General features: G+C 40.9%; 1 protein-coding gene across 1 annotated transcript; it reads left to right on the top strand.

Moving 5' to 3' along the window:
* The first annotated feature begins 8766 nt into the window (after nucleotides 1–8766).
* LOC130203680 (C1q-related factor-like) lies at nucleotides 8767–13542 on the top strand. The gene is made up of 2 exons (XM_056430041.1): nucleotides 8767–9558; nucleotides 12411–13542. The coding sequence occupies exons 1-2, from the start codon at nucleotides 8920–8922 to the stop codon at nucleotides 12588–12590; spliced, it is 819 nt and encodes a 272-aa protein (XP_056286016.1). The 5' UTR covers nucleotides 8767–8919; the 3' UTR covers nucleotides 12591–13542.
* The last annotated feature ends 2056 nt before the right edge of the window (nucleotides 13543–15598 follow it).

The raw sequence follows: 15598 nt of genomic DNA, 5'->3' as shown, positions 1-15598 counted from the left end.
GTAAATTTACTGGCCAGACACGCGCTGCCTTTGGCATTTCCTGCACACCATGAAGCTGTGACTGTTAAGAGATAGGATCGCTGACCTCACGGAAAACAACCAGGAAAGGATATTCCCAATAAAAGGGAATAATGGAATGTTTATTCAAGGCTGTTTTTTTACTATCCCAAGATAATCTGTTACCCAAATGGACTTAAACAAAATGAATAGGAAGCTTAGTGAGACATCACAGCTCTATGGTTTCCCAGTGGTGTCATTTCACTAATTGCAATGTGGCAAAATAAGAGACTGAGTTCCTTTGCCGTTTCTTCAAAATAACACCAACCACACTACAACACTTTGAAAACGTATGACACTGCTTCATCAAGAGTGGTCCATTTTGTGCAATGTATTAATGTATTCTCCTTTACAACTTTACACCACGAAATAACAATAATTTAGGATTGAAAACCAACTGCCAAGTAAACCAGCTAAGGAATTCCCACAGAATCCCAAGAGGGAGTGACTGCAAGGCAGCGGCCCATTACCTAAAAAGGAAGAGTCCAAGTCAAGGAAGTTACTCTGTTACTTTGAACCCTTGTGTTCACATACAAGGGGCTGAAATGCTTTCCTTTTATATAAGGGGTTATTATACAAAATGTCAATGAAACATAATCACATTAAAGAGATCAGGATTTCTAAACTATCTTGACTATGAAGTTTGCCATTACAGACATTTCATTATTTGTATGTCTACTGAATAGAAGGCAAAACTAAAGTACACAATATAATGTATCCCTTCTTAAAATAATATTAACCAACAGTCACACTATCCAGCAGAGTCCATCCTGAATTTAGACATCAAAGATAGCCTGTTGTTCCTCAGCTCTCCGTTTACTGACATGGTGTGTGCATGTTGGAATGTGAGCACGCCGGGTCAAGATGGGTGGTCTGCACCTTCTATACTGTGGTGCAGATTGGAAGACTGTCCTGCTGCTGCATGGAGGTGCGTGCTAATGTCCTGACGGTGTGTGAACTCAACTCAACACCAATAATCTGGAATATATTGGGCAACATTTTTTTTTCTTGAATGGTTGATCACAACCAAAAAAGTTGCAACTGTTACTTGATGTAACAATGTGTTGTGACATCATTAACCATGTTTTTTATCAAGTTATTCATCGGCCAAGTTGTTAACTTCTGGCTGCTTTTCTTCTTTTTTTGAGTGAGCAGCGAGCGCCATCCTCTGGTGGGAAAAAGTAAATGCAGTCAGTGTAATGAGAAACAGAACATGTTAGTAACTTGTTAAGAACATAGATAGATAGATAGATATATACTTTATTAATCCCCAAGGGGAAATTTGTCGAGTCAGTAGCAGCAACACACAAGAATAAAAAAACAAAACACAAAATATAAGAAGGGTTAGGGTGATCTGGCAAGAGGTGAACTGTTGTAGAGCCTCATAGCCGTCGGCAGGAATGTTCTCCTGTATCTCTCCTTGTGGCAGCGGAGCGTGAGGAGACGTCTGGAGAAAGTACTCCTCTGTCCCTGTAGGAGGTGGTGGAGAGGGTGGTCCGGGTTGTCCAATATGGACACCAGTTTCTTCAACGACCTCCTCTCCACCACCTGTTCCAGGTGGCCCACTTATTCATTATATTTAGGTTATGAGCGAAGTTTCCATTTCCGAATCAGCACACATTTACACCAAATATTGCTTTTACACCGATTTCTCTGATTGTATTTTTCAATTGTTTTATGTTCAAGAGAGTTGCACTTCTGGCCAAACTTCCATCAGTGATGTCACAGCAGGTGTATTTCCCTTGAGAGTAAATAGAGGACACCTGAAGGGACATCACTAAAAAATTACATCACCGCAAAATAAACAACTGAAGGGATGTGCTGTTTTATTTTATGGTAACATATGAGAGGGCTGAATGATGTGGCTAAATAATGAAATAAGTACTATTTCAAATACACACACATATATATATATAAGCCTTTCTTAGACAATGAGGTTAGGTTCTGGAAGGTTACATTATTCTATGGTGACATGATGAGTTGTACTTGTACCAGTTTAACTCCACACCTTCCTTTTTGTATTAGTTGTTTTCATCCTGTCTCTAACTATCATGTCATTCCAGATCCTGCTTCCCATCTCGTCAGTCCAACTCCCTTCACCTGCATCTGATCACCTCGTTAGTCCCTCATTACCTTCACCTGGTCCTCATGCCCTTCTCACCTGTTGCCCATCCCCTAATTAGTCCTTGTCGACTTAGGTTCCCTCACTTGCACTTGTCCTCTGCCAGATTGTCTTGTGTTTCTCAGACTAGGCCCTTGAGCGTTCCACAGTGTGTTTGGTTATTCGGTCTGTTCCGTTCCTGACAGCACTTTCAGTAAAGGATCTTTATCAGCATTATGTGTCTCCTGAGTCATGCATTTGGGTCCACCCTAATCCATTTGTGACAGTACTTCATTTCCACTCTACAAGTGGGCCCACATATTCTATCAAAATTCTACTTTTAATTAAAGAATACAAATAGTGTTGCGGGGATAGAGGAATTAAAACAGCTGCTGACTTATACATTAATGATACATTTGCTAGCCTCCAACAACTAAATGATAAATTCAACCTTCCCAAACATAGTTTCTTCAAATTCTTACAAATTAGAGACTGGGTTAAGGAGAAATCTAAAGAAATATTCCCAGATATCCCGAAAGAAACTCCCCTTGAAACCCACCTATGTAACAAACTATGCAGGTCAACAAAAGGAATAATATCTTCAATATACGGTATCATCAACGGAAAGTCACCTGTTTATGATAAAACATCTACAAAAGGGAAATGGGAAACAGACCTAGGATGTGTCTACGAGGAGGCAGACTGGCATCACCTATTGGAACAGGCACAGACGGTATTAATCTCCACAAAACACAGACAGATTCAATTTAATATATTCCATAGGACATACTACACCCCTTACAGGTTACATAAAATGGACAGCAACATTTCCCCCAGATGTCAGAGATGTAAAGTGACAAACGGTGATCTTCTACACATGCTCTGGAGTTGCCCATTGATAGAAGAACTTTGGAAACGCGTCACTGAATTAACCTCAAGGATAATAGGAATTCAAATTGAACAGGACCCAAAGATATGGATTCTGGGGGACACAAGCTCTATCAATGCAAACTACCATAATAAATACTTTATCTTACTTGCGAGTACTGCAGTGAAAAAATGTATTCTGATTAACTGGAAATCTGAAAAATCACCATCAATAAGACACTGGATTAATGAGCTTGTGTCCTACTGCACACCTGAAAAGATATTATATAATGTGAGAGGGAAGCAGGCAACCTTTGGAAAAATCTGGGGCCCCTTCATAGATATTTTGCCATCTCTGGACTCGGCTGATCGTGGTGGTGTGAGACCGGCGTCAAATTCAGCCCGCTGCAGGTTATTTATTTTTTATTTTTTATTTTATTTTGTTGTGAGTGCTGTATTGGTTTATGTTGATACAAATGTGTACGGATGGGTGTAGGTAAACTGTGTAGAGACTGTGTAGATGTATAAATGAAAGGAAACTGAGAGCCATACAAGGGGAGGGGTGGGATGGGGAAAAAGTTTTGTGTAATGTTTTTGTTTTGTTTGGTCTTATTTTTTATTTTTATTTTTCATCTTATGTTAAAAAAAAAAACATCATCCTTGTGTGGTGATTTCCACAGGATTATACATTTGTGTATTTTCTTTTGTAGAGTAGTGTTTTCAGCATAACAAACTGTAGGTGCTATTCCACTGCGGATGTTCTGTGGGGCAACATTTTTGTTAATAAAAAAAAAAATCTTTAAAAAAAAAAAAGAATACAAATAGAAATACCTGTCATGACTTAACCCTTTAATTCATTTAACAAAAATGCAATAACTGTAGGGATCCCTGGCACAATGTTTTATTTGTCCTACTTCATAACAGCTGTAGTTTGTGTGTAAAGTAGGGCTGTGAAACGATTAAAATTTGTAATCGGGTTAATCACAGGTTTTTGTGGATTAATCATGATTAATCACATATTACCGATATTCTCGGTATATTTTGTGAGAACATAGAGATTTATGACAAAAGACGGATATATACATTTATACATTCTTCTATTCAATGGTGCTGCAACTCAGCAGTTATTTAGCAGTTTTCTTCCATATGGAACATTAATACATCTTCATCCTAAACAGAATGTTTAACCCTCCTGTTACCTTTCGGGTCAATTTGACCCCATTCAATGTTTAATGTCGGTGTTCTTTGGGGTCAATTTGACCCCACGCTGTTTTTCACTGTGTCAAACATATAAGAAATATCAACTTTTTTATTTATTTAAAGGGCTATTTAGGTAGTCAACAAACAAACATAAAGTACCTCACACTTAAACTTGGGAAGCAATATTAATTCTAATAATTTTCTGGAGGTTTTAATTGATGGGGTCAAATTGACCCCGAGGGTAAAATATGTTAGTAAATGTAAAGGTAACAGGAGGGTTCAACAGAACATTTTTCTCTTGTTTGTCAACCATTAACTCCACCATGATACAATCTAAAGGCCTCTAGTCTTCCTCTAGCAGCTGCTGAGGCAAACTGACTGTGTGGGTTTTCTTCATGAACTGGGCCGTGATGAAAGGGACGGCGGGGACACCGCTGCAAAGCTGAAACCTCACCGGCCCGGACACGGGGACAGATTGACAAGTAACTTTTTTTTTGCTCGGTCCCGATGCGCGCGCACGGAGCTCTGTGGCGCGCGAGACGGAGATCGATAAGTGTTAACGCAACGCGAAGAGACAGAAATGACATGCTGCTGTGGAGATACGATCAACAACAGACGTTTAGTTTAATAAAAGAACAAAGACGTGCGATAGAGAACATGTCAGGGGGCGGGCCAATCTTTTTAATGTCATGCGATCTACCGACACTACGCCGCGATCGACTGGCAGGTCGCGATCGACGTGTTGAGACCCTGATCTACAGGAAGTAAAAGTCGTAACAAGGTTTCCGTAGGTGAACCTGCGGAAGGATCATTACCGATGAACAGACCGTCTGCATGAGAGCGGACATAGTTCAGATTGAAGTGGTGAATTGGAAGCTCATTTTGCAAGTGACTTTTTTTTCGTCCCGACGACCAACAACAGACGGATTGGAAGCTAATTCTGCGCATGCGTTAAATGCGTTTAAAAAAATAACTAGTTAAACCTGTAATTGAATTAACTGAGTAAACGCGTTATTTTTCACAGCACTAGTGTAAAGCAAATGTTAGCGTGCTAACATTCCTAAACTTCGAGTTTATTCCAGTAACAGCCTCAAAAAACAAATGTCAAATGTCTTGAACCTTTATTGAAAGTGTGATCAGCAGACAGTGAGGCCAGGAGATGGAGAGCAAAGGTGTGGAGATAACATATTTAGTAAAATGCCACATGAGGGCACTACAGTATGCAAATAGTGTACTAAAGCACTTTTCAGAGAAGGTTGACAATAACGTATTTACTGTTTCACAATATTGTTAAACTTACAGGTCTTTAACGTGTGTGAGTATGTATCTGACCAGTGGTTTGACTTCATGTTTGGTTCTCTGAGTTGATGGGGGGGCTCGGCAAGTGCCTGTCCTGGTGTGGTGACTCAAGCATCACGCCTATATTTGTGTTTGTTGTGGTGTTTTTGTAAGCTGAAAGATTTAAGAAGATAAAAGACCTTTTCCGTCTTACTGGCTTTGTAATCTCTCTGATTTAGTTTAAACTGTCATCCGCTACAGAGACTCAGCAAGAAAGCGCTGCTCGAGGTGTCTGACTCAGTATCACTGTCAGGTCCTGTGACTCCAGCATCATCATACATGTGGAGGACTGCTGTCTGCTTGCACTACTCTCATGAAAATCTAATATTACTGGAAGATTCTAACATTTTCAGTCATACCGGTATACAATGTGACTTGGTTTGTTTTGTGAACATATGTTCGTTAACTGGTGGTTAATTATCCTCCGAAAGAGAATGTATACGTTTCCGGTGTGTAGTTGGCAGACGAACATTTCTAAAAAAAAACTCAAGCATCAGTGATTTATTCAAGGTACAGTCTTTGTGAAAAAAATTTTTTAATCCAAGATGCTTTTCTCTTTACTTCGAAATCGCAATAAATGGAAACATCTATATATCTTAAGCATCCTTTAATACCATTTTTTAAAAGTACTTACATATTTACTATCTGTTATAGTATGGGATCTTGAGAATTTAAATAAATATTGAGTATGTTTGACAAAGGTGTGTAACAATGACCTCAAATGAAGTGTCTGTTTGGTTAAAGAGGTTTAAGTTTGAATAAATCCGCCAACAAAGAACATTGCTATCTTTCTTCCTTACTGTAATGAAAGAAGATTAAGTAACAAAAACAGTCTTTGTGTTCGCAAGTGTATGAAAAGAAAGGATTTCAATGCCTGATTTGCATGATTCATCCCTCGTGCAATTATTCAGACAAACATACACAAATGATATACTTTAAATGGCATCAACTCAGTTGAGTTTTAAAAAACTGTGGACTGAACTGACAGCTGGCAATGGTTCCTGAATCAAGCAGAGCCCTCTCCGCCAACACACTGAGTCTGGACAAGTATAAGTTAATTCAGCCAACGAATGTGGAACAAATTAATTTCATTAATACAGAATATGTACTGAATCGTTATTTTAATATTTAGGCTTTGAGATTGTCATTTGCCATACACTAACACCAAGTGAAACTAAGCAACAATCTAAACACCTCAACCACACCAGGTACAGCACAGGGCACCAGCTGTTATGTAATCTGCTGCTTTAGAGAACCAGCCACTCTTCAACAGAACCTCTCCCACCATTGCAAAGGACTCCCCATACCAACAGACTAAGATGCATCAGCTATGCAAACATCATTCCTTCCACTAAGTCTTCCTAAAGGTTCATGTCTGCTTAGCTACCTCATGAAACGCTACAAACACATATTCATTGAATGTGTTTTAACTCCAATCCGTCCTTCTGGTCACATGACATCTATTGTTCTGTCCATCTTGGAGAGGGATCCCCATGTTGCTCTCCTGAAGGTTTCTTCCATTTTTCCCCCCCTGAAGGGTTGTTTGGGAGTTTTTCCTGATCCGATGTGAGGTTTTGGGACAGGGATGTCTATATATACAGATTGTAAAGCACTCTGAGACAAATTAGTAATTTGTGAAAATGGGCTATACAAATAAACTGAATTGAATTGAATGTTACAGCAGTGTTAGCAGCAGCAGCACAGCATTTTAAAAAAGCCTTATTGCTAATCATGGCAGCAGATATAATGAACCAAACTAATATAGAACTTGACCAAACCAGCTGAATAAGAGCCGACATCATCACATATCATAGCAGGAAAAGCACATGTGTAATGAATTGATATTTATAGCAGCTATACAATCTTCTGAGGCTTGAGAATCCATGTTTTTCATAGCTCATGGGAAACATGTAATGCCGGGTCAAATGACAACGTGTAATGTCAAAGGCGTTGCTCGTGGTGACAACCCCACAGACAAAGTTAGCATCAAGCTCGTGAACATGTGAGGAGCACTTAGCAGCGAAAGAAACAAATACCTCCCTCAGGAGTCGGTAGACACAAGACCAGAGCAGAAAAGAGAATCTAATGCGAGAAAAGAGATTAATGCCAATGTTGTTAATGTCTGCTGATTCTGTTCATGTTCGCCTTTATGTGGTGATAATACGACAATGGTGAGTCAACAGCTTGTCCTGCTGCCTCCAAGTGGACAAAACATCTATTAATACCACGTTGGCTGGTGAACAGATGCAGTTGAAAAGACATATTGTGGATCAGTGAAGTTACTGAGGTTATGGTGTACAGTGGGGTTGGTTGTAATCAACTTGTGTCCCTTTGGTTCTACATCTTGTCATATCCAATACAATAATAACAGAATTTGACTTGCAAGTTTTTAAGTGCAACTTAAAAAGTTACCAGTTCTTGTCGAGGTCACAGACTGACTGACCACAGTCACAAAATCTCTCGGTACACACCCACTCAAACAACTCAGGGAAAAACACATTCTGGCCTTGATAAAAACTAACTTTAAATGTAAATTAAGAAAACTAGACAAGAAGAACAACTACCTACATGCCTGGAGTTGCTGCTGGCTCTTAGATGTCTCAAATAAGTTCTGCTGGTTCTCAAAATTAAATATTTCCTTATACTGCAAAAAACAATGGCAACTGTTTAATATAAAAAAATGTTGGCACTTACATTTTTTTATTCGTTTAGACATATTCATAAAACAAATTAAAAAATGTCAGCCATAAACATAAAAACTGTTTCATATTATTGAAACATTGAAAGAATATGGCCACAGGATGGAGAATATCGGCGTTTGAATGCTCATGCATCGTTTAGATCCTTCTCATATCCGTGAACTTTTCTCTTCAGCTCCATCTTCATCATCCAATCAACATGAATCTGTCCCACGTCTTCCTCGTGTCCTCCGTGGCTTCTCACATCTGCCAGTAGGAAAGTGCCCTCCTCAGACCTGACTCAGATGGCTTCGTGAGTGTATATGTTGCTCACTCTCTCCTCCCCTTCTTTTCTTTCTTTTTTTTCTTCTCTCAAGCTGTCTTCCTCTCTCCCTCCTCCTTTCCTCTTACTCTCTCTCCTCACTCTCTCAATCTCCCTCTTCCTTTTGATCACTTCGGTCCCTCTCCCTTTACTCCTACACAGCTCAGTCACTCACGCCGGCTCTCCCTGGGCACCGTCTCCACCCTCGGAGATCCTCGTCGTGTCTGCGTTCTGCCAGGTGGACGGCGCTCCCCGCAGTCACCATTTCCACCCCGGAGAGTTCCACGCTGGCAGCGCAGCCCCTTCCCCGGCTGAGCATCGGGCGGAAGACCCTGGTGGCAGCTGCTGTGGGGGTCATGCTGGTCCTGGTTCTGGTGGTCCTCATCCCTGTGCTGGTCAGCTCCGTCGGCACGGGTGGCGCCGACGACGGTGCGAGCCACTACGAGATGCTGGGTACCTGCCGCATGGTTTGCGACCCCTTCCCCACGGCGGACCCAGGGCCGCAGGCGGGAACCGACGCAGCCACCGCCGGCCTACGCGCGGACAACGACGCGGATCTGAGGGGCCACAGCATCGGCCCGCCGCTGCCTACTTCCAGTGCTCACGGCCCACAGGGCCAATCAGGACGTCCAGGTACGCCTGGACCCCCAGGACCAGCTGGAGAGCCAGGCCCACCGGGACCGACGGGTCCACCGGGAGACGGTGTGGACATTGTGCGGACTGGGATTCTGGGATTAGGGGGTAAAGGGGCAGTTAGCACAACCACATACAACACCACACCTCGGGTGGCGTTTTTCGCGGGACTACGAAACCCTCAAGAAGGTTACGACGTCCTGCGGTTCGACGACGTGGTGACAAATATCGGCGGGAACTTTGAGGGCTCAACCGGCAAGTTCACCTGTAAGATTCCCGGCACCTACTTTTTCATCTACAATGTGCTGATGAGAGGAGGAGATGGCACCAGCATGTGGGCCGACTTGATCAAGAATGGGCTGGTGGGTAACACGTTTCACTCTTCAGAAGCTCCTTAGAGAGAATGTTTTCCTCATTTCATGTTGAATTTGACAAATGGAAAAATAGCAGTCGAGAAAAACCATGAATACGCTGGGATGAACCCGAATGAAAATGCTCAGGGACGAGTGTAGCCAGTGTGCTGGCAGTCTAAATTGAGTAGTCATGCATTCATGTGAATAGTGATTTTAAATCTGACTACAGTCCCAGATAATGACAATGCACAGTGGCGTGCTGCCAGGTTGTGCATCTGTGCGTATTACACATCCAATGATGTCCACGTTGAAGTGAGTGGAAGGAGTGCAGCGCTATCTCAAGTCTGCACACATCGAAAACACAGCCTGAGGTAGAGGCTAGTTCAAAGCTGGTGCCCTTTGAAATGCAACACACTTCCTGGAACCACGATGTGCGAGTATGCGTTATCAGTCCGCCTGTCGGATCCGGGCGTTTCAATATCGAACCGTGATATTTGCTAAACTTTTGCAACGTCTTTAAAGCCCCAGGTGGTGACATTGATCAAACACCATGTCAATCTGAGGCTGGACATTTTCCGACAAACATCTGCAAAACAGGCTCCAGTGAGTGGAAACAGGAACACCTGTACATTTGAATGCAATCCAGTATACTTGTAAAGCTTTTTTTCATGGATACTGTTTTATAGAACTGTGGGTTAAATTCTGTGGCCGTAGTTGTTGGTGTCTAACTAGGTTGCATAGCGAGCTACATCATGCTAAACACATTTAGCTGTCATATTAATCTGCATCATACTGTTCGGTGTTTGCCTTATTTTGTCCCGAAGGAATAACATACATTACACATCAATCCAAGACAACCGCAGTTTATTCCTAACATTAGATTGTTAGGTACTTGTGTTACCCCATAACCCTCTATTGTTACTGTCAGCTTATGACATGATGTCCTTGATGAGGACCCCTGAGCCTGATGCTGGTGAACTACATGATGTCAGTATGTCCAAACACACACATTGTCCAACATTACATCGTTAAAAAAAAAGACGTAAAAATGTAAAAAAAAGACGTAAAATGCTAATACAATTTTAAAAAGGGAAGTAAAAAGTCAATCTAATGATAATACTAAAGATAGTATTTCGGTGACCAGTTGACAAAACCTGCTGACTTTACACTTTAACTAACTGACTAAACAGACAGGTATAGGCTACTTACTGGAGACAGTGTGAGAACTGGGAGCTGGATGTTATATTCAGAAGGATTCACCTGTTGGCTGACTATTGATTTGCTCAGACTGCCACCGGCTGCCTCCCGCCGCTTTCTTTGAAGGGCAGTGACATTGTAGATATTGTGCAGTATCAGACATGATGATATGTAAAGACTATGCATTCGTTAGTTGATAGTATATAGTTTAATATTGTCAAATCTAATCTCTGACAATCTCAAACTTTCTTAAGAAAGTAGGAGCTCCACATTATCGTATTATTATTTATGAATAAATTCCTTAGTAGAAGCATATGTTATTTGAGATAGACAGATTAAAGTGTCACTGAAAATGTTGCAAAATCTTAATACACACTATCAAGGTTGATGCTAATAGTTACAACACACAAACACACAAATGCAGTCTTTATGTGATTAAGGAGGACCAATTAAGTACAGGCATGTGCACTTAGCTTGAGGAAAACATGCAAACAAATGAAGAGAAACAACAGTAAGATAAATAATTTAAAATGTATTTAGTCCAGTGGGGCAAAGTGATGTTGGGCGTGTAAAGCCACAATATGAAACACATCCCTAATTAAAATGACTCCAAGTTAGACAATTCTTTTTGCATTTATGACACAATATTACAGTACTTTTTGTTTTCAATCAGTGTCTTTTTGTGATGGGTGGACATCTTCCTGCTGCAGAGTGGACGGTGGACAAGAAAAGAGTTCATTTAGCATTTGCCTGATGTGTCAGAGATCCGTCATCGTGGTGTGTTCTGTGGCTCAAACCCTGCAGCTTCTTGACGAACACTTTTGCTCTGCATTGGCATTAATAGGAACCCGTTGGTCTTCTTTGGGTTCTAATTTAATTCAGAACCTGTCGCCAGAATCTGGTTGAATTAGGGATTACACTTTTATGGTGTGTATGATGAAGTTGTAGCGTAACAGCCAACCTGGCAACACAGATCATTATACGTAAGCTAAAGCTTAGAGCGGATAAAACTTCACCCAGCTTCACTTTTTACGCAGACGTGCGGAAGAGATTTGGGTGTTATGCTCCAGATCTATTACCCTACGCAGACACGATGATGCTTATATTCGGGATAAACAGGGCATTATCAGTGCTCCACCCAGAAAAAGGTGGATGTAAGGGGCAAACAAACACGACGCAAAGCGATAATATGCACTGCCATCCTTCCTCAGAGGCAGACTGACTCAAGCGTGACCCTTTCAGCTGAGTCATGAGGGAAAACAAATAACACATATTCACCACAGGAGACACACTTTACACAAACTTTCAAATTCAGTCCACAAGTCTTGCGAATACACTTATCTTAAAATAAGATTTTAGTCAACTCATACATACAAATAAGTATTGTCTCATGACAACAGGGAAGCATCTCGTCTGTGAATGTTAGCGTGCATCAAATGAACCATTTGTTTCAATGTCACCATTGACTTCAGTAATGTCATATTCATATCATGCTTTTGGCCTTATTAATAATAATTAATGATATTTCACATGTTTGCATTTTATGAGGATGAATTGATCAATTTAGCTAATATCTGCACGTTAAATAAACAAATCTTCATTGGCGATCTATTCCTCAGCATTCTACCGTTTACACTTGTCCGTGTGTGCATGTCGTATTCCAGGTCAGGGCCAGCGCCATCGCTCAAGACCAGGACCAGAGTTACGACTACGCCAGCAACAGTGCCATCCTTCACCTGGATGCAGGCGACGAGGTTTTCATAAAGTTGGACGGGGGCAAGGCTCACGGGGGCAACAGCAACAAATACAGCACCTTCTCAGGGTTCATCCTCTATGCTGACTGAAGACTGGACAGGACGTGGGCTCAGAGGTGAAAGGTCACAGCCAGAAGACATTCACCGCCTGACTTTCACAGTGAGGTTAACGTTGCCCATAGTCACTGATCCACAGTCAGATTGTTTTTACAGATGTTTGAGGTCAGCATTGGCAACGTGACAAGGGCTGTGGATCTGTGGTTATCTGTAACTGTCGACCTCCTCATCCACATGTCCCATTGCGTACAGGGTGCCTCTTCTAATGGACGCGAGCAAGCAACGCAACGGTGACAGTCACGTCATGTCTCATGCTGAGGTGCAGTAACAATTGTGAAAGTGAAAAAGCCTCACAATCATTTTTGAGCTGTCATTTTAATTTGAAGTCTGGAAATCTAACAGTCTTGTGGACTGGAGTGTTTGTAAACGTGCAGTTTAGATTATGTTCAAACTATGTTTTCTCAAGCTGTTTGTGCAATAAGCTGTTGTGCTTCAAGGACTGAGGAGATGTCTTCTGTCCCAAGAAATTATAATTAGTCAAAAAGTGGATGCCAAAAAGAGATTATGATTGTTTTTCGTTGGCGGACAATGTCACAAACTGTATTGTGTCTCAGTGTGATGATTTGGAAAATCATGTCATATCAGTCTATTATATATGGCATATTGTTAGTGTATAAACTGTAAATTTGATATTGAATCTCGATGTCTGAACACAATCAAAGTAGTGTAGATACACCATATTGCGTGTCTACTTCAAGAATATAGCTGTTGATCGATAGTTGTACAATATTTCACGTAATGTGCTCAATTGTAAAGATTTATTTATTTAACTTATGCATGCAACACCTGTGAAAATATTCTGTATGTTTCCACAAGAGAAAATACAGTAATTTTAAACAAAGTTTAAATAGGTGTGGGATTAAGGAACGTATATTGCTGTTGCATTTCATTTTAATGTCCATGATTTTTTCATTAAAAATATTGTTTTTCGCATTTCCTCACACACTATGTGGTTAATGTCAACTAATTTTCAATCTAATTTTTCATCTGTTCTTTTAACCCTCCTGTTACCTTTATATTTACTGACATATTTGACCCTTGGGGTCAATTTGACCCCAGCAATTAAAACCTCCAGAAAATTATTTGAATTAATATTGTTTCCCAAGTTTAAGTGTGAGGTACTTTATGTTTGTTTGTTGACTACCTAAATAGCCCTTTAAATATATAAAAAAGTTGATATTTCTTATATGTTTGACACAGTGAAAAACAGCCTGGGGTCAAATTGACCCGAAAGAACACCGACGTTAAACATTGAATGGGGCCAAATTGACACTAAGGTAACAGGAGGGTTAACACTTTAGTCGTGCAAACGTTACACATTAGAGAGCGAGAGGCAATCAACACAGAGATGATCACTGAGGGAAAGGGGAGAAGAAATCACAGCTGTGTTAAATGCCAGATGAAGAGCAGGAGATGATTATGTTTCACAATCAAAGGCGAGATGTGTGTTTCCTCTAATGTGTGTAAAGACCCTGAGATTAAGAGGTACGAAGTCAGGGGACGGGTGTTATAACATCATGACGGAGCTTAGATCAGTGTCGGCAAATTAGGCTGACAAGTGTCAGAGTAAAAAACAACTTCCGGGACTAAACTGTGAAAACCATTCGTCTGTGTTCTTAGAAGCTCCTTTTGATATTATGAACTTCTTCGGACATAGTTTGCCTTTGACGTGGACCGTGTAGGGTCCAAAACTTATTTAGGAGTTTCTTATTCATTTTGAAACAACAAGTTAAGAGTTCAAGAACTAAAGCTTGGAGGGTGTCATAATATGTAAACATGGAAAACCATGTTTTAATACATATTTACCTGTTCTAAAGGAGCTGATAACACTGAAAACTGAGTCCAGTGTTTCCTCTAAAGCGCAATTACTTTCTGCATTTTGTTGTGAGCTGTAAATCGGTGTCAAATTGAGACAAGATGTCTAAACTGAGCAGCATCCTGTTTCCTGTTGAGCTGCTCGCTGTAGTGAAGGCCAGGAAGCCCTCCGGTCTAAACTTAAGCTTGTCTTAAGACAGCAGAATTCCTCCAGACACAATTAAGGCTGAGGGGCCGTGCCTAAGCAGAGGTCACCCGAGCCGGGGGCCAGCTGAGCACGAGCACGGGCTGCTTTCTCCTTGCAGGGTGTATGAGCACATCTTCAAATTAAAAGACTTCATGTCACGATGTCAACGCCAAACGCCTCCCGGTCTGTGAGAAACAGCTCCCACTGCTGAAACCAGTGGAACTGAATATTGCCCCGGAGTCGGCAACATCTGTACTTGTTCTGAAGCCCTGCAGGAGAAACATGAATGCACAAAAACATTCTTATATAAAACAGTTTAAGAGACCAGAAAATCAACAGTATTCATCATTTTTAAGAGAGTCAGATGAAAATGCACCTGAATTAAAAGAATTCTTTTTAAAATAAATAAATTGTATGAGACAAAAAGACTTTGGATGTTATCAAAATAACACAAACTAGAATGGGCACTCGGTAGAGCGCATACCTTCGCATATCACAAGATTGGGCATTGCATTATGAACATTTTGGCATTAGTTGCATGCCAATTGGATACAAATTGACCGTGCTATGGTAAAAAGAAGATGTTGACCTTTCCATGACCTTGACCTTTGACCCGATTGATCCCAAAATCTAATCAAATGGTCCCCGGATAATAACCAATCATCCCACCAAATTTCATGCGATTCAAGAAGATGTGGACCTTTTCATGACCTTGACCTTGACCTTTGACCCAATTGATCCCAAAATCTAATTAAATGGCCCCTGGATAATAACCAATCATCCCACCAAATTGTATGCGATTCGGTTTAAAACATTTTTTGTTATGCGAGGAACACGCATACAATTAAATAAATAAATAAATACACGGCGATCAAAACATAACCTTCCGCATTTTCAATGCGAAGGTAATGATTGCATCGTGTTGCATAGATAAAACTGAACTCCCTTTTTGGCCGTACGCCCATCCTTTTTGGAGCCA

This window comes from Pseudoliparis swirei, chromosome 13 (genome assembly GCF_029220125.1).
Source record: "Pseudoliparis swirei isolate HS2019 ecotype Mariana Trench chromosome 13, NWPU_hadal_v1, whole genome shotgun sequence".
In the NCBI taxonomy this organism is placed as follows: Eukaryota; Metazoa; Chordata; class Actinopteri; order Perciformes; family Liparidae; genus Pseudoliparis; species Pseudoliparis swirei.
This window is presented reverse-complemented; position numbering and strand designations above follow the sequence as displayed.

Excerpts from the sequence above, each read along its gene's own strand:
- LOC130203680 (XM_056430041.1), top strand. The coding sequence starts at position 8,920 with ATGCTGGTCCTGGTTCTGGTGGTCCTCATCCCTGTGCTGGTCAGCTCC. Across the intron at positions 9,559-12,410 it reads ACTTGATCAAGAATGGGCTG|GTCAGGGCCAGCGCCATCGC; the intron begins GTGGGTAACACG and ends GTCGTATTCCAG.